Source organism: Pogona vitticeps, chromosome 7 (genome assembly GCF_051106095.1).
Source record: "Pogona vitticeps strain Pit_001003342236 chromosome 7, PviZW2.1, whole genome shotgun sequence".
In the NCBI taxonomy this organism is placed as follows: domain Eukaryota; kingdom Metazoa; phylum Chordata; class Lepidosauria; order Squamata; family Agamidae; genus Pogona; species Pogona vitticeps.
Window position 1 is genome coordinate 15,713,530 of NC_135789.1, and position 17,467 is coordinate 15,730,996.

The window sequence follows — 17,467 nt, forward strand, 5'->3', positions numbered from 1 at the left end:
GCCAGGTGGGCTAGGCTGACAGTATCTTGCTCACATCCCCCATGCTTCTAGTCCGGCATACACAAATTGCGACTAAGCAGAAACAAAACATGGTTTTATTTTTGAGGAGGACACAAAACTAGTGTACATATAACAGAAGTAACACAAGAGACATTTCACTGAGAAAACCAATCCCTATTTCACATGTACAGGGGTATCAGATTGCCCATGCCCCAGGAGAAACAAGCATGATGATGAGGGAAAACAGGGTGTGTCTTTTTCCTTTGGCTGTAAATGGGTAAAACTCTGAACCCTCTCCCGTTAAAACCTTCCCAAATAACCAAAACCCCATCCCTTTTGGATTGGCGTCTTGCCTCTTTCATCCCCTCCCCCCCCAGGAGTTTTAACGATCATTTTTAAAATGCCCTTGGAGAAATTTCACAGCAGGTTTCAAAAATACATTCATCTGCCAGGCCCCGGCGAAAGGAGAAAAATAAAGCAAAGCCAAGTGAGAGAAAATGGAGGAAAAATGCAGGGGTGGGGACTTGGAATGATTTTACGTAAGCCGAAATATTCAACAGCGTTTGCTCGCCGCCGGATGGGGGGAAAAATGGAGGATGTGGTGCTCCACAGAATTGAAAAAGCCATTGCTTTCCATGGATGGAAAGCAAAACTAAAACATAAACGTTACAAAGATCCTCCTGTATGTTCATTTAAAAAATAATATGATGGGTAAAATCACTTGGTCAGAGAGAGAAAGAAAGAATCCCCGAGCTGGAGGTTTGAAGACAGCGATGGATCCGGAGCAACTCTGGCCATGTTTTCACAGCTTCCGCGCGCCCAGCTGGAAGCGAGCTTCCTCCGAGATGCCGTATTGTTCCAAAGGATCCTGAAGCCACAAAGGAGAAATGAAGCGTTACAGGGGACACCTGGCACCCACAGATTTGTGGGGCGCAGGAGCCCGTATGTATTCCTTTCTGCTAGATTCATAGTCCATCCCGCCTAGAAATGTCCACCCCAGAGCATAAGAGTGAACTGTCCCTCATTCTACCAGGACCTCGCTCGACTTAGCTCCTGAAACCTGACAGACTCTTGGGTGCTTCGTGCGCAAATGCAGAGAGGACGAATCTCCAGTTTCACCTCCCTGGCAGTAAGTGTCTCGACTCCTGTTTTAATTGCGAGTGTCGTCTGTTAGATGCCTCTTCTGGGTGCACCCCCCCCCCATAATGGTGCAACAGGGAGAGATGTCTCTGTGGCTGGTTGCCTACCTGGCAAATTTCTTCCTCTAATACCCCTGCCACCTATGTTTTTCGAGTTGTTGTCTACGGCTAGCTTTCTAACCTCTTAGAATCACAGAATTGTGGAGTTGGAAGGGGGACCCTCTAAGGCCATCAAGTCTGACCCAAGTCCAAGCAAATCAGATGGACAGTGATCCCATTGCCTCTTGAAAGCCTCCAGTGTGGGAGCGCTCACCCCCCCCCCAGAACATCAGCCCTCAAGCTAGGACCCCGGATGGCTTACCTTTCCAGTCATCTTCTGGATCTCGTTCCGGTAGAAGATCAAACTGCTTCTCATAAATTCATAACTGCAGGCAGAAAAAAAAAGCACATACCACTGAGAAAGGCAGAGGAAACAAGCCAGTAACACAGGCTGGCGACATTTCTCACAAAATCAATATATTAAGAGGTGGCTGCTCATTCTTGCTCTCTGCTGAGACCCAGAAGCATCTATCAATTTTTGGATACCAGGAGAATTTCCCATCAGGAAAAGCCACTTGGCCATGGAACAGACTCCTCAAAAAGGGGGTTAATTTTCCTCTGCAGTTTTTTGAAAGTTCGGTGTTCTAGGCATCATTGGTTTTAGAGCTTTGCTACAGAGTCAGAGGTTCGGAGTTCAAATCCTCCACTGGATGGGCTAGACTGGATGACCCATAGGGTCCCTTCCAGCTCTATAGGATTATATTCTATTTAAACAGACTGGATGGCAATCTTTCTGGGAAGTATAAGCCCTGTACATTTTCTCCACCAAACATTTTAATGCTGCCTTTTAAGGGCTTTGTTCCATGGCTGGGAGAACCCTGAAGCATGAGGCCCGGGAAGGGAAGACGGCTGGCCTCACCTGGCCCGCCGGAGGACCTCGATCCACTCCTGGCACTGCTCGTCTGTGTCACACTCAAAGTAGTACTTCCTCTCTGGTTCCTCGAGAAAACCTGTTGACCCAAGGCGACGAGGTCACCCCATCGGATCCCTTTAATTTTTTTTTTTTTTACAATTTTTTTTTCTAAACAAGGAGAGCTCACCTCCGTTCCGACCGCATTTGAGGAATCAGCCGGTGGCTGCCAAGGTATCTCCAACCTTCTGTTCTTCAATGTTTCTCCACATTGGAAAAACCTGATTTAGACCGGCAGCAAGCAGAAAGCTAGCTTCTCAGGGAGATAACCAGGTTGAACGGAATCTCAGCACCCCGGGGTTATTAGCACCCAGGCACACCCTGGGGCCTGATCCACAGAGTTAAGCAAGGGAACTGAAACCAAAATCTGAGATAACCCCCTTTTTTAAAGCTCCAGTTTGAAAGACACCTTTTGTCTCCCCCTTTGAGAGAACTGTGTCGGCCTTCAGGGGGGGAGGAGGAGTCAAGACCAAAGGAAGGGGGAAGTTTTTGATCTAACAAAGCCCACTTGTGTTTGATCAAAAGTGGTTCCAGATACAAGGCAGCTGCTATCTCTTCCCCAAGACGTGAGGAATTCGCACCAAAGCGAGAGAGAGTGAATTCCCTGGAGAAGGAAAGGCGTCTGGAAATTTTAAGAGTCACCCAAGCAGATCAGGGCCTCCTCTCGTCCGTTAACCTGCCCTCCGTCTCTCAAGGCACGGCTCACCCAGCAGGCCAGAAGGCTGCCCACTCTGCCATGTTCCTAGACCTCAGTGTTTTGGAGCCTGAGACACACTGCCCCTTTGCATGGAGGTTCTGTTTCAGGATTGCCACAGAGATCCACAAAAGAAGAATAAAAAGCCATTTGGACTTACTGATAGAAAAAACATTTCCATTTTCTCGGCTGATCTTGCAGTGTTCCAGCAGTAAAGCGCCGATAGGCTGTGGAGCAGACGGAGAAGAGAGAGAGAAATTTGATTTCCTAACTGAGCAGCATAATCCCTTTAACGTAATCATTTCTACACTTTTCCAATCAATTCTTAAAAGTATTGGCAAATTCGGTTAAAGACATATATATTATATGATAAGAGGAATACAAAGAAACAGCAAAGCCAAACCACATGTTCTATTGCCTGTCCCACTATATCTTGCCTATAGGTCTGAACAGTTACAGCAAAGAAACAACAGGATCGTTGGGGACTAGCAATGTGAGAAGCCTTGTTTGATGTCAAACGTGATTCCTAAGAACCAGTGGCCGTTACCTCCGCGTCGTCGGTCCGGAAATAGAAGAGGAAGTTGACCACCAGCTTCACCAGGCGCTTCTTCACCACTGCAAGGGAAAAAAACGGGGGGGGGGAATTGGAAATTAAGGATTAAGTGTGTTGACATTCCAGGCTCGGATAAAAGCCGAGATTTCCACACCCGGCATCTGTCGGCCGAAAGGTGGGCTCCATCACAGCTCTGGGCAGCCTGGCGTTTCCTGAATGAGAGTGAGTGAGACCAAGGGGAAAATCAAGATCAAAACAGGGAGTTAAAAGGGAAATTTAAATTTAGAGATCAAAACGGGAGTGGCCGGGAAAGCCCTTTCCACCCTGTGGGTGGCCTTCAACTCGCAATCATCCTAGTTGCTCCAACCTCCTTGGAAGCCCTCTTCAAGGTTCTAGTCCTCAAGGGAACGCCCAGCGATGACGAAAACAAGGCCACGCCCCCATGGGCGCAGGCGGCGTCACGGCGCGCGGGCTCCTCCGAACGCGGCGCCGTGACGTCACCGTCCCCGCCGTCCTCCCCCCCCCCTTCCCCGTGGCCTTCCTCTTCCTCACCGCTGCCCTTCTTCGGGGCCCGCATGAGGACCTCGGCCGCCTTCTCCGCCGGCTGCCGGGAGAGCGAGAGCAGCTCCCGCTCGTTGTACCGCATCCTAGCCCCTCTGGCCGCGGCACTCTATGGCGCTTTCCCCCTCTTCACGCCGCCTAACCGGAAGCGCTTCTCCCTTTCGTCCCCTTACCTTCCTCTGGGTCCGTCCATCAGGAACCTGGCCCTTCTAGCCGCACGTCTCCATGGTCCACCTCACACCTTGGCCCTCTCTCTCCAAAGAGGAAGTTCCCCCGCCTCCACCCTCTGCGCTGAACCGGAAGTGCGCCTTCCTCAGCTCACGAAGCCCCGCTTCCGGTCCTGCGCAGTGCGCTCCCTGCCGTCTCCTGGGTCCCCAAAGGCTTCTTTACGGGGAGGAAGAAGTGACGCGTGAATGTAGGGCAACGTGGGAACAGGGTGGGTGGGCTGCGCTGGGGAATGGAGGCCAGAGGAGTTCTTAAGGAGGGAGGGGGCTCAGGAACAAAAGGCCTCTTTGAGCTCCCACTCAAGTTTATAGTCCTCAACCCGAACCTTTAGCCCTCGAAACCTTTAACAGTCAAGGCTTCTCCCCAGTCTGGTTTTAAATCCATTTGTGGAGGGGGTTTCAGAGCTAGACACGTGAATGCAGCCTGAAAGAAAAGGTTCAGGGACTAGAGAGCCAGGCACGTGTGAACCGATCCTTTGTCCTTTCATCCTACTCAGGTCCCTCCTTCTTATAGTGCCCAGTCCTTAAATTCATTTAAAGTCTTTTTTTAAAGCTCCTTTTAAAGGTCTGAATGTTTCCTGTGCCTTTAAAGCCTATTTGCGTTTCTGCTTCTTAAAAGCCCACTCAAGTTTCTAGTCCTTAAGAAATCGTTTAAAATCCAAAAATTTTTCTGCTGCAAGATGATCCAGGCAAGATTGATCACTCTTTTTCTTACCTCTCTTTTATCTGATTCTCCCCTTAGGATTTTTTTTCCTCCTAGATAATTTTGGAGCCCTAAGCCGGCCACCATGGACTTTCAGCACCGCCCGGGAGGTAAAACCGGCAGTGGAGGGGTTGCCTCTGCCTCGGAGAGCAACCGGGACCGCCGGGAGAGGCTGAGGCAGTTGGCCTTGGAAACAATAGATATCAACAAGGTGAGTGCCTCTCTGGGCTTTGCTTTGGGGACCAGATTGATACGTGTGGGGGGGGGGGGAACAGCTGATATAAGGGTAGCATGTTAGCAAATAACAAAATAAGATTCTAAACTACCATAGTCTCCTTTTCTGGAGGCAACCCTGACACGAGGGAGGTGACGTTGAGCCACATTTTTGGTAACTAGCCCTTCTTGTTTCTAGCTCTGCCAGGAACAGGTCTTTTGTAGAAGTAATGGGTCTTAGTAGCCTATGGTGACCCAGTTTCTGTGGCCTGCATGTACCCAGAGATCTCTAACAGCTTACACTGAAAGAAACGGACAAACCCAAGTGTCTGGTGTAACACTGCCCTTTTGACCTGGCATTTGCTCAGTCGGTTGTGCCCGCCCACGTCTCCTTGAGATGCCCGAGTACATTCTGCATTGCCTGGCCTGGTTCTGTCCTTAATGTTTCCCTCTTCTGTCTTCTCTCTAGGATCCGTATTTTATGAAAAACCACTTGGGGTCTTACGAATGCAAGCTTTGCCTGACACTCCATAACAATGAGGTGAGAACCCGGGTTTACGTCTCCATGTTCCGTGCTTCCCCTGGTCAGAGGAGGCCATGGGGAGGGAGAAAATCCAGAAATAAGGAGCCGGATCTAAATCAAGGCAGTTTATTTTGATATTTATCTCCTGCCTGTACTTTTGGATCCGAGCTTTATTTGCATCTAATGTTCTTTCTGTTCCTCCCACAGGGAAGCTACTTAGCTCACACTCAGGGCAAGAAACATCAGACCAATTTGTAAGTCTTGTGTTGCTTCCCTCTATCTCTTTAAAACTTCATTTAAACTGTTTTTTGGGGGGGAGGAAGAGTTTCTACTGTCTGAAAATTCCTTTGCTGGAAAGCAGTTGCTTGTTTTAGGGACCGGTCTCTCCCCCTCACTGTAGCTGAGACATGGGTTGAATTTATTCTCGGGGTTTGGAAGGAATGCAAAGGCCCACAGTCCATTCTCCATTTCAAAACAGCCTTTTCCTCTCTTTTTTCCTTCAGAGCTCGCCGAGCGGCGAAAGAGGCGAAGGAAGCCCCAGCCCAGCCAGCCCCTGAAAAAGTGAAAGTCGAAGTTAAAAAGTTTGTGAAGATCGGCCGGCCGGGTTACAAAGGTAGGTGGGAATCCTTTTGGCTCGGGGTGGTGGCGGCCGAGGAGTAGATGCATCCGTCCATCTACAGAAGGCACTCTCTCATTACTGTGATGGAAACCAGTGTTGTAAAATCTCCCTTTAAAGCCACAACAGGTGGCTAGACCTCAGTAACTGGCATACCGCCCAGAGAGTGCTTGTAGCACTATGGGGCGGTATATAAGTCCAAAAAATAAATAAATAAATAAATATTGGGTCGCTGTTCCCATTAACGGCGCGTCAGGTAATCTAGATTTCATGTCACCCAGATTAGGTATATTTCGTATTTTCTGTTGCCAGCCTGGACCAGGGAAGTTTCAGAAACCCCTACTGATCTCTCAGTGGTTGTGCATTTTCTGGCATTATCCCTGCCCCAAAAGGACTAGGAGCATGGCCTGGCTTTTGAATGCAAATTCAGAATCTTTTAAAAAAAAAAAAACGCAAAATATGCTTCTCGCTGAGGCCCTGTGGTATATCAGCCTGCTTGCCCCCCCTCTCAGGTCAGGTGGGGCCTGTATCTCTTTCTAAACATTATTTATTGCTGCCCCATATTCCTTACATTTTTTGTATTCTGCCCATTTCCCCATGGGCTCTTCTTGGCTTCTATCTTCACGCCGAGGTCCCTGTGAGGTAGGCCAAGGAGAGAGTCAAAACATCCCTCAGTGAGTTTTCACGGCTAGGCAGAGATTTGAACCTGGGCCTCGCCAGTTACGACCCCATGCTCTTCGCCACTGCGCCCCACGGTCTCTCAGCATGAGCTTTCTTTATATCTGTCCTTCCAGTGACCAAGCAGAGGGATCCAGAGTCAGGGCAGCAGAGTCTCCTCTTCCAGGTACGATCCTGCGAAATCCAATCCTCTACTGCTTTCTAGCTTTCGTTTCCTCCTTTCTTAACTAGACTTTTTCTGCTGCCCTTTAAGATCGATTACCCGGAGATTGCCGAGAGCATTATGCCAAGGCACCGGTTTATGTCGGCTTACGAGCAGCGGATCGAGCCGCCCGATCGGCGCTGGCAGTACCTCCTGATGGCGGCCGAACCGTACGAGACCATTGCTTTCAAGGTAAGCCCCCCGTTCTGGTCTTGTTTAGTTTTTCTGTGCTCGTTTTTGGACTTGGAGGGGAGGAATCAGTTGAGCCATCTGTAAAAGAACACAAACTGGATTTATTAAAAAGAACTTCTAAGGCTTTGTTTCAAGAATAAAACCTTAAAAGGAAGAGGTGCTTTGAGTAACTGTAACGTAGGTTTTGTCAGAGGCCTGTTGGCTCTGCCTCGGGTGGGGTTAAGTATTGGGTTTAATCCTACAGAATCATGGGATCTGAAGGGCGTCTCAAAGGCCATCAAGTCCAAACCCTCCCCTACTCAAGGCAGCAAACCGAAATCTAAGATTTGACAGAGGGTGGTCTGATTTTCTCTTGAAGGCTTCTACCGTTGGAGCGCTCACCCCCTCCCCTTGAGGTCATGAATTCCCATTCTCATACTGCTCTAACAGTTAGGAAGTTTTTCCATGATACTCAGCCTAAATCCGGCTCCCTGTCTCTTGAGCCCATTCTGGGAGTTCCTTCCCTCTGGGAGGATCGAGAGCAGATCCTGCCCCTCCTTTGTGAGACCACCGTTTAAGTCTTTGAAAAGTGCTCTCCTGTCTGCTATATCTCTGTTAAATCCAGAGGAAGATAAGGAGTGTTTTCAGTTTTTCCAAACCTGGAGGGTCATTCGGTTCCCACGACTTGATTTTTCTGATCTATTCGGTTGTTGTGAGTTCTGTTTTTAGAGATGCTTCCCTGGGGACTGGGGCGGGTTTGATTTCCACAAAAATTCCCAAATATCTGCTGGCTTTCCCTTCTTGCTCTCACCCAGTCTTCGAACTCGCTACCTCCCTCTTTCTGCCTCTCTCCTGGGTGTCCTTCCACAACGGACTCAGCTCTGGGACGCCTGCGGCTCACCCTTTTCCCCTTCCCTCTTTCCCAGGTGCCCAGCAGGGAGATCGACAAAGCCGAGGGAAAATTCTGGACCCACTGGAACCGAGAAACAAAGCAGGTAAATGCCGGGGAAATGACGGAGCAGCTGCTTCTGGTGTCACCAAACAGCGGGGGGCTGTATTTTAAAATCGAGTTTAATTTATTGTTGCAACTGCTGGGGGCTTTTCCCTTTGAGCAGCTGGTTGGGATCACTCAGGGGTGGAGGTCTCTGGCTTAAGAGCCAGAGATTGCGAGTTCGAATCCCCAGCTGGGCCTCCTGGGAGAAGAGCCAGCCTGGGTGGTGCTAGGCCAGCTGTGCAGTCCCAGGGGTGCTCCTGGGAGAAGGGAATGAAAAACCACTTCTTACTTCCGTGTGAGGCAGAGAGCCTTTGATTTGGAAACCCCGGGGGCTCTTACCTGAGTTCTCGGCAAGCGAGAGTCAGTGAAAGGATGTGCCCTTCCACAGTGGCCGAGTTTAAGATTTTATATCGTTTTAAAAAGATTTGCAAAAGACCCATTGGCTTTATCATTGCCCTCCTGCCTGAGATTGTAGGATTTAGGCGAGAATATAACTGTTGGTACAGTATCCGCTGATTCACTTATCCACGGTCTGAACAATTAAAAATATATATCTAAAAAATCTTGGAAATGCATATATTTCTATATATTTCTAGCTACCAAGTTACAAAAGTGGGAACGAGAAGAAGACATAGAATTCACTGGAGAAACATTTTTCCACTGTGTCATTACTAGAACTGGCCATTAGAGGGAGCCAGAGAATACATTATGTTTAGTGTGTGCTATAAAAATAGGGTTCTTTATTATCAGCGGTTTTCGCTATCCGCGGGGAAATTTGGATCGGGGATCCTACTATATAATCATCATTAAAATTTTGTAATCACTGTACTGGTTGCAGCCACTGGTGGTTTTCCGTGTTTCTTCCCGTGGGAACGAACACCGGCCTCCAGCTCTTTCTCACGGCCGGTTGGTTTTGCCGTTCACTGTTCCTGCTTTTCTCTCGCCTTCCAGTTCTTCCTCCAGTTCCATTTCAAGATGGAGAAGCCGCTGGCCCCCCAGAGCCTGCCGACCGGACCAGCCACCGTGAAGAGGCCCCCACCGCCCCCGCTCATGAATGGGCTTCCCCCCCGGCCACCCCTCCCGGACTCCCTCCCACCCCCACCCCCTCCTGGAGGCATGACCCTCCCACCCATGCCTCCCCCGGCCGGCCCTGTCCCCTTGCCTCCGGCCCCCCCTCAGCTCCCTCCAGCCCCCGGCGTCCCCCCTCCAGCCCCGCTGCCTCCGATGTTGAGACCCCCGCTCCCCACGGAAGGACCCGGAAGCATCCCTCCGCCACCCCCCACCAACTGAGATGTTTCCTCCTTTCCTTCTGGGGGCTCCCTGTTGCGTTTGGGGTGCCGCTGGTTGAAAACACCTTCTGTGTTGTCATGTTTTTTTTTTAAAGAAATACACCCGTGACTTTTGGCTGAGAATCCTATAGCTTCATTAAAGAGAGAGAGGTAAAGAAAAATAACCTTTTTAATGCTTTGCTGTTGTTGTGTGGCTTTTTTCTTAGCGATTGCAAACTCTAACTACGATCTCATTTATAAATCCAGTTAATTCAGCCCTATGGAGGTTTCCATGCCACCTCATCGTAGTTTTGTAGGTAGTTTATTGTATATTCTTTTAAAGGAATTGCTTTTGCCCTAATACAGTAGGACCCCCTTGTCCGCGGGATCAGGTATCTGCTGATCCACTTATCCACAATCTTAAGATTATTAAAAGAAAAATCCTGGAAAGATGGATTTCTAATGATGACATTCCCAGAAGTGGCCATGGGATGAAGCCAGAGGTCACATTACAGTTTATATGGAGTCTGTTAAATTATAATAGCATTCACTATTATCTGCATTTTTCAGCATGCACAGGGAAGGCTAGGAACTGATCCCCCATGGATACGCGGCTCTTTATTGCTTTTCCTCCCATAAAACCAAAGGGGGTGTGTAAGTGGCTCCTGGTTTTTCTCCACACGATAACCCTGCAAAGTAGGGTGGACTTGGGAAGAGAAAAAAACTGGGCTGAAGTTTCATGGCTCAGTAACAATCAGACCTTGTTTTGATAGCCAGAGGGAAGCAGTCAGTGGCTCCTCTGGAGTGTTGTTTCTTTTTTGGGGGCTGGACTACAAACTCCATCATCTGCCACAAGCTATGCTGGCAGAGCCTGCTGGAAGCTGTACTCAGTGTACAAAACATCTGGTGCACCAGGCTGATGAACATGTGTGCCTCCCGGGTGTTAAGACCGCATACTGTATCTGAGTATCCCAATATGATCAGAGGACCAGGATGATGGGACACCAGCTGGCAGCTTTATTTGTGCCCCAGTCTCTTTCTGGGGCCCTCTCCAAACCTCTTAGATAGACCCCACATTATGGCCATTTTACTTCCGAAATGGTTTGTTTATTATTTTTGTTATTTTATTATTATTTTATGTTTATACCCCAGTTTTCCACAACACAGCAGCACTCAAGCCGGTGTACAATCTGCGTAAAACCCAAACTTTTTAAATAATTTCTGATCCCAACCCATCCCCCAAAATCTGGCAGCAGGGAGTTCCACAGGACAAGCACACTTGATGCCTGGGCAACCCATCTCTGACCGGCTCTATGGGTTAGCCACCAGTCCTCAGATACATGTTTTAGAATGACTTCCTTTCCATTCTATTTGACGCAAGGTGGCATTTGTGTCAAAACTGCCCTTTATACGCCCTGCAAGATTGGAAGGAAAGCTGGCTCCCGATTCTATGAGAATTCTGTGGGGCTGGTCGGTCAACCCTGGAAGCCCGTTGGGTTTTCATGGTCCTACTCTTTACGTTCGCACCCAGTTCCCAGAGATGATGCTGGGTCCACCTCCAGAGCCCTTGAAACCCATGAGAGGTGTTAGGTATCATACGGTCGTTTTCCTTCTCCTTTTTGGGGGAACAAGATAAAGGGATTTTAAGTGAAGCTTGACCTCGACAATAGCAGGAATGGCTTCTTTTCCCTCAAGAGATATCGGCGGCTGAAAATAGAATAGAAAGACTTCTTTCAGTCCTGCTGGCCGGCCTTCTCTCCCCCGTGAATTCCTTGTGGGAGGTGTGCAGTGTGCATCTCCGATTCAAGGACACACGGGGTTTCGGACTACGACAGGGCTGGGTCCAGCCTGTTGCTTTGAGCCTGGCCTTCAAAAGGATGGTTTTAGTGGCCGCCGAACCTCTCAGGAGAGCAGCTGCTGTTGAGTTCACGGAGAACGAAGGAGCGCCAAGATGCCCGTGATGGCTGGAGTCATCTTGGTCTTGTCCTTGATGGCCGAGGCTGCCTCCGTCCCTACAAAGGGGAACCTTTGGGGAGAACCAGAGGCCCCCGCTTTGAGGGAAACCAGAGATCCAGAAGAGGAAGATGTGGCGGACTTTGGAAGACCATGGGCGGAAGACGTTCTTGGGTTGGTCAACCGTGGAGACGTCCATGGCCGTTCTCCGGCGTCTAAACATTTTGGAGACGGAGAGTTGAGGTCTTTGTGGCCTCTGCCTAGTTTCTCGTCTTGGCCGCATGGGGTCCCGGATGAGCCCGTGTGTCAGGTGAAACTGGAAAGGGGAGACCTCCAGAGTCCCCATCTTCTGCAGGTGGTGGGTCTTCTCAACAGCTACGACAGCGGTTTCTTGAAGGCTGTGAGCAGTTCGTCCTGGGGCCCCGAGGAACTGGAAATCTTTGGGATGTGCCCCACTGATGCTCCCCACGGCCTCCTCTCATCCCTCCGGCACGTGGGGGACTCTCTGGCCGTCCCAGAGGAGAACCACTTTCTCTTGCTCCATCTGGAAGAAGGTAAGGAGTCAAGGAGGAGGGAGAGGAAGCTAAGGAACGTTGCCTTCTCTTGAGTGGTAACTCTTGGGACATCCAGTTCAGACTTGGTCTTCTTGGACTGGAACCTGGGTCTCTCTAAGACCAGTGGGTCCCCTTACATGGGACTACAACTCCCAGAAGCCTTCCCTGCTAGCTGGGCTGGCCACGATTTCTGGGCTTTGGAGTACCCCATGAAAACATGATAAATGAGAGGGCTATTAAAAGCATGAGTACAAGAACAGAGGACATGAATCCCTTTGAAATCCCTCCTTGCATCTAAAATAAATGGAGCAAACTTGAAAAACAGAAGGTATGCAACTTGTGAATCTTTGCTGTTGGCATTTATAGGTACAATGTAGGGGGGATTTAAAAATTAATATCTCACCTTCTGGAGCAGGTAATACTAAATAAGCTTTGGAAACCAATGGTCACTATTGTGTTCCTCCGCCAGAAGGGAAGTCAGCAAACTGTGTTCTCTTAACATGTGTGATTGCAGTACCTTATGTTTCTAATAATTGTGTTACATTTAAATTGATTATTCTTAAAAATACACACTTTCCCCATGAACAGGGAATAGGGGCAAAGCTAAACAGGAGGAACAGAGGGAAGGCATGAGATATTCAACCCGGGTGGGCTGTTTGTGACTTTCCAAGACTGGATTTGTTTTTTTTAAAAGCCCCAACCCAAAATATATAAATTAATTCAATGACATGTTCCCCCCAGTAAAGAAGATCTGGTGCATTTCTTTTTAAAACCTTCTCTTGCAGTGAAATGGGAGCTGGCGGCCACGAAACTTCGCTTCGAGTTGGCGATTCACACGGCCACGGCCAACACCTTTAGCCTTTTCCACCTCGCCCTTCTTGTGTTTTACCGAGGGAAGGAGATCTCGGGGGCAGTCGGTCCGTGGCAGAAGTTCCTAGTGGGTGGAGAAGGTCTCTCTCAAACGCAGGTCGGTAAGGGGTGGGGATGAGACAGCCCAGTTTTTAGAATCGTTCCAAGGACCCACATGTGGTGGCAGAAATTTTTCCCACTTACTACTTCTTTTGGGGGGCAGTAATCACAACAACCCTGCCAGGTAGGCCGAATCTGAAGGCTCCCCTTCCTGGGTTACTCCGTGAGCAGGAGTTGGAACCCGGGGTGTGTTCATCCTATCTTCCGAATTAAAGGAAAAGGCAGATGCGGCCCCCCAACTTGTGTTCTTTGACTGCAAGCCCCATTGTCCCAAGCTGGCGTTGGCAGTGGTGGATGATGGGACTTGCAGTCCACAGATATCTCAAGGAGAGGACAGAACGTTTGTGTATTGCAAGCATCAATATGTAGCCTCAGAGGGTACGTGTTTGGCCCACAAAGGCATCATCCCTGGCATCTTAGAACGGCAGAGCTGGAAGGGGCCCTGTGACAATCCTTCAGCCAAACCCCTATAAAGGAGGCAGAGTGGAGCATTCGAAATCCAAATCTCTGGAGGAGCAGCCCAAGACTTCAAGCCCCGTGTTATTCCAGCCAGCTAACGACAGGCGACCCTTCAGCCACTCTGGAGTGTGAGAGGCCTTTTTACAGTACAGTAGTTTTATAGAAGAAATTATGGGGAGGGTGGCAAATGGGGGAGGACCTCTTGAAATGGAGCGCCTTTGGTTTGAACTGTGGACAAAAGCACCTTAACTCTTAGAAACTGGGTACCTTTGGTTTGAACTGTGGACAAAAGCACCTTAACGCTTGGAAGTTGGGTGCCTTTGGTTTGAATTGTGGACAAAAGCACCTTAATTCTTAGAAACTGGGTGCCTTTGGTTTGAACTGTGGACAAAAAGCACCTTAACTCTTAGAAACTGGGTGCCTTTGGTTTGAACTGTGGACAAAAGTACCTTAACTCTTGGAAGTTGGGTGCCTTTGGTTTGAACTGTGGACAAAAGCACCTCAACTCTTGGAAGTTGGGTGCTTTTGGTTTGAACTGTGGACAAAAGCACCTCAACTCTTGGAAGTTGGGTGCCTTTGGTTTGAACTGTGGACAAAAGCACCTCAACTCTTGGAAGTTGGGTGCCTTTGGTTTGAACTGTGGACAAAAGCACCTCAACTCTTGGAAGTTGGGTGCCTTTGGTTTGAATTGTGGACAAAAGCACCTTAGCACTTTGAAGTTGGGTGCCTTTGGTTCGAACTGTGGACAAAAGCACCTCAACTCTTGGAAGTTGGGTGCCTTTGGTTTGAATTGTGGACAAAAGCACCTTAACTCTTAGAAACTGGGTGCCTTTGGTTTGAACTGTGGACAAAACCTTCCTGTTCCAAATGGCTTTTAACTTAAATAATATCAGCTGTAGGTCTGATGGCAATTTTTAGAATATATATTTTAATTGCATTTTAATTATTTTGCCCTTTTATTTTGCCTTTTTATTGTATTTTAAATGCTGTAAGCCGCCCAGAGACCTTCGGGTAATGTGGCCGGCATATAAAACAAACAAACAAACAAACAAACAAACAAACAAATAAATAAATGTACCTTAACTCTTGGAAGTTGGGTGCCTTTGGTTTGAACTGTGGACAAAAGCACCTTAACTCTTAGAAACTGGGTGCCTTTGGGTTGAACATTGATGCTGGACGCGGAAGGCTTTACCTGTTGAACTCCCCCTCATGTCCGAGTGCTGTTCAAGGCCAGTGGGAGGTGTTGAGAAGCCGGCTCTGGCCTTTTTGATGGCATTTGGGGGGGTACTGTTTATTTTACTTAGATTTTCCTCTTTTTTTGTGCCCAGGTGGTCTGCCTCTCCCAGCGAACGCGGTACCTTGTCCTCCAGGCTTCGGCGACATTGGGGGGCCAGACCTCCGGGCGGATCATCATGACCTTTTCTCTTGGAATCAAGCATCTCAACAGCACAGGTAGAGCTTGGCCAGGGGTGAACCCCCAAAGGATAGCGATTAACCCCTCTGAAAACATGATTTGTTCCGGCCCACCTGCTGAAATGCAGGTTTTTCTGTACGATTTGGTGGAGCTGTGGATCTCCCCAACAAGACACGAACATAGGAAAACAATATATTCAGTAGAAGCCCTCTTTTTAGGCTTCTGATCTTATACTTTGGCTTTCACGTACCCCACAACTGGTGTCGGGGCTGCTTTTACGCCTTCCCTCCAAGCTGCCCCCCCGAGAGTGAAAAAAATGCAGAATTTGAAACAATAAACTGAAGGGACAGCCAGGCCGTTTTGAGACCCATCTCTCTTAGGGACTAGAAACTTTGAAGCCATAAGAGATTGTTGGTTTTGTTACTTTTCCCTAAAGCCACCCTTCTTCTCTTTTTCACACCTTCCCCAGGCGCCACCCTCTCACCCCAAGAGGCTCAGGACCTCCTGTTCGGCTTTGACGCCCAGTGCTTCACCCGGAGGACTCCTGCCGTCTTCCTGCTGGCCCAGCGGAAACCTGCCGGCACCGCTTTCCCACCGTCGTCTTTCTTAGCAGCCGACGGCAAAGTGGACATGATCCCGTACCTGAAGGCCAGGTGAGCAGATGGGGGACGTGAAGGTCCAGGAGGGCCACCAAACAGGGCCGCCCTTTCCCCATCTTGGCCTGGAGGCGTGGCGATGGAAGCTGGGGCTCTGCAGTTGCAGGGGGAGTGTCGCAAATCTGGGGTTGCGATGCTCCTTCCTGGGCACGGAGCGTGACATTGAGAAAGAAACAGGAAGGGTTCCTAGTCCCATTTTGGGTGTGTTTTCGGGATGTTTTGGGGTAGTTCTGGTTCGGTTTAGGTAGGTAGGTAGGTAGGTAGGTAGGTAGGTAGGTAGGTAGGTAGGTAGGTAGGTAGGTAGGTAGGTAGGTAGGTAGGTAGGTAGGTAGGTAGGAAGGAAGGAAGGAAGGAAGGAAGGAAGGAAGGAAGGAAGGAAGGAAGGAAGGAAGGAAGGAAGGAAGGAAGGAAGGAAGGAAGAGTTGATGAGTAGATGGAAGGAGCTGATGGATGGATGGATGGATGGATGGATGGATGGATGGAAGGAGCTGATGGATGGATGGATGGATGGAAGGAGCTGATAATGGGGAACTGATGGATAGATGGATGGAAGGAGCTGAGGATGGATGGATGGATGGCCAGCCAGCCAGCCTGGAGGGTAGGTGTGTCTTAATTCACCAAGGGACTCTTGTTTTTTCTCTCTGCAGCGATTTGCCGGGGTTCGGAGCATCTGAAGCGCCGTCTTCTCCCGACGCTCTTGCTCCCTGGATGAACCTCTCGGCTCCCATCCCTTCGAGCACCAGACACTTCCTGGAAGCCCTCTCTCAGTTCGTCCACAAAGTCCTGAGCCCCTCCGGGGAGCCCCCGTTGGCTTCTCGGCCGCACCTCCAGCTGGACCTGGGCACGCTGGAGGGCCTCCCGCACCTGCAGCTCAACCTGTCGGAGAAGCTGGCCGTGGAGCAGCTGGTGCGGGTGGAGGACCACCTGGTGGTCCTATTCCCGGAGGACCACCAGGGGTGGGCGGAGCACCAGGTGGCTCAGTGGTCCCTGAGAGGGAAGTTGCTGGAGCAGCTCCTGACGAAGCTGCGCTCGGTGATCCGGGACCTGGAGGCCCTCCCGTCCTTTCGAGCCAACGTGGACCTCTTCCGTGTCCTCTTGGCGTTCTGCTACTACCCGCCTGGAGGGCCGGGGGACCCCTCCGTGGCTGATGCGGCTGGGGCAGAGGGATCCCGTACCGCCGGGGAGAAATTTCACAGCCTGCTTCTCCTCAAAGCCCTCCAGGCGGTGCGGGCTTGGTGGTGGGAGTCCCACCGGGACACCTCCCGGGGACACCGCCGGGCCCGACACCAGGATGACTATTGCCGGCTGCGGGAGTTCGAGATCGACCTCATCTCCACCGGCCACATCATCCTCCCCAGCTCGTACAACGCTAACAACTGCGTGGGGCCCTGCCGCAGCCCGCTCTCCACCCGCATCCCGGATCATTACCACCACACCATCTTCCTCCTGCGCATGCACGAGCAGGGTGCGCCGGTCACCCGGCCCCCCTGCTGCATCCCGGTGAAATATTCCCAAAAAACCATGATCACCTTCACCAAAGATGGGGGCCTAGTGGTTAAAGCTTACCCCAACATGGTGGCAGAATCGTGTGGGTGTCGGTAGAAAAACAGGTTCTGGTAACTTTGTCATTAGAAGTACTTTCCGGGATTTCTTGCTTTTAGTATTTTTAATATTTTCAGACTGTGGAGAAGTGTATCTGTGGATACCGATCCCGCGGATAAGGGGGTCCTACTGTATTTGATTGCATTTTGATCCGTTTTATAGTGTATTTTTTAAAAAAATGTACATCTTACTGTTTTTTTAGAATTAAAACGGTGAGATGCCTTGGGTCCCATTATCAGGAGAAAGGCAGCCTATAAATAAGACAAAATCAATCAATAAAAATAAATAATCTGTATACCCTTTATGCGTAGC

The 17,467-nt window shown here is 49.7% G+C and overlaps 3 protein-coding genes across 8 annotated transcripts; 2 read left to right on the forward strand and 1 right to left on the reverse strand.

Annotated features, from left to right (window-relative positions):
• Positions 1 to 73: 73 nt before the first annotated feature.
• Positions 74 to 4,265, reverse strand: PLEKHJ1 (pleckstrin homology domain containing J1). Of its 2 annotated transcripts, none has more exons than XR_013537913.1 (6): positions 4,130 to 4,265; positions 3,390 to 3,457; positions 3,003 to 3,069; positions 2,098 to 2,369; positions 1,501 to 1,564; positions 74 to 868 (listed from the first exon to the last, which is right to left on the reverse strand). XR_013537913.1 is itself a non-coding variant. In XM_020780781.3 (6 exons), exons 1-6 carry the CDS (start codon positions 4,039 to 4,041, stop codon positions 803 to 805), a joined length of 450 nt encoding a protein of 149 aa, XP_020636440.1. In that variant the 5' UTR covers positions 4,042 to 4,107; the 3' UTR covers positions 74 to 802. The 2 variants fall into 2 exon arrangements, 1 of the variants encoding a protein (XP_020636440.1); XM_020780781.3 differs by lacking the exon at positions 4,130 to 4,265 and adding an exon at positions 3,948 to 4,107 and having other exon boundaries at positions 2,098 to 2,188.
• On the forward strand, positions 4,234 to 9,747 carry SF3A2 (splicing factor 3a subunit 2). Of its 5 annotated transcripts, none has more exons than XM_072978066.2 (9): positions 4,234 to 4,371; positions 4,923 to 5,094; positions 5,566 to 5,637; positions 5,827 to 5,873; positions 6,123 to 6,232; positions 7,030 to 7,079; positions 7,167 to 7,307; positions 8,213 to 8,281; positions 9,232 to 9,747. In XM_072978066.2, the coding sequence occupies exons 2-9, from the start codon at positions 4,969 to 4,971 to the stop codon at positions 9,568 to 9,570; spliced, it is 954 nt and encodes a 317-aa protein (XP_072834167.2). In that variant the 5' UTR covers positions 4,234 to 4,371; positions 4,923 to 4,968; the 3' UTR covers positions 9,571 to 9,747. The 5 variants fall into 5 exon arrangements, with proteins under 5 accessions (XP_072834167.2, XP_072834169.2, XP_072834168.2 ...); XM_072978068.2 differs by having other exon boundaries at positions 4,236 to 4,371; positions 4,941 to 5,094; XM_072978067.2 differs by having other exon boundaries at positions 4,251 to 4,376.
• A 1,644-nt stretch (positions 9,748 to 11,391) lies between these two features.
• AMH (anti-Mullerian hormone) lies at positions 11,392 to 17,450 on the forward strand. The gene is made up of 5 exons (XM_072978063.2): positions 11,392 to 12,055; positions 12,841 to 13,022; positions 14,812 to 14,935; positions 15,367 to 15,550; positions 16,201 to 17,450. Exons 1-5 carry the CDS (start codon positions 11,500 to 11,502, stop codon positions 17,153 to 17,155), a joined length of 2,001 nt encoding a protein of 666 aa, XP_072834164.2. The 5' UTR covers positions 11,392 to 11,499; the 3' UTR covers positions 17,156 to 17,450.
• Positions 17,451 to 17,467: the final 17 nt, after the last annotated feature.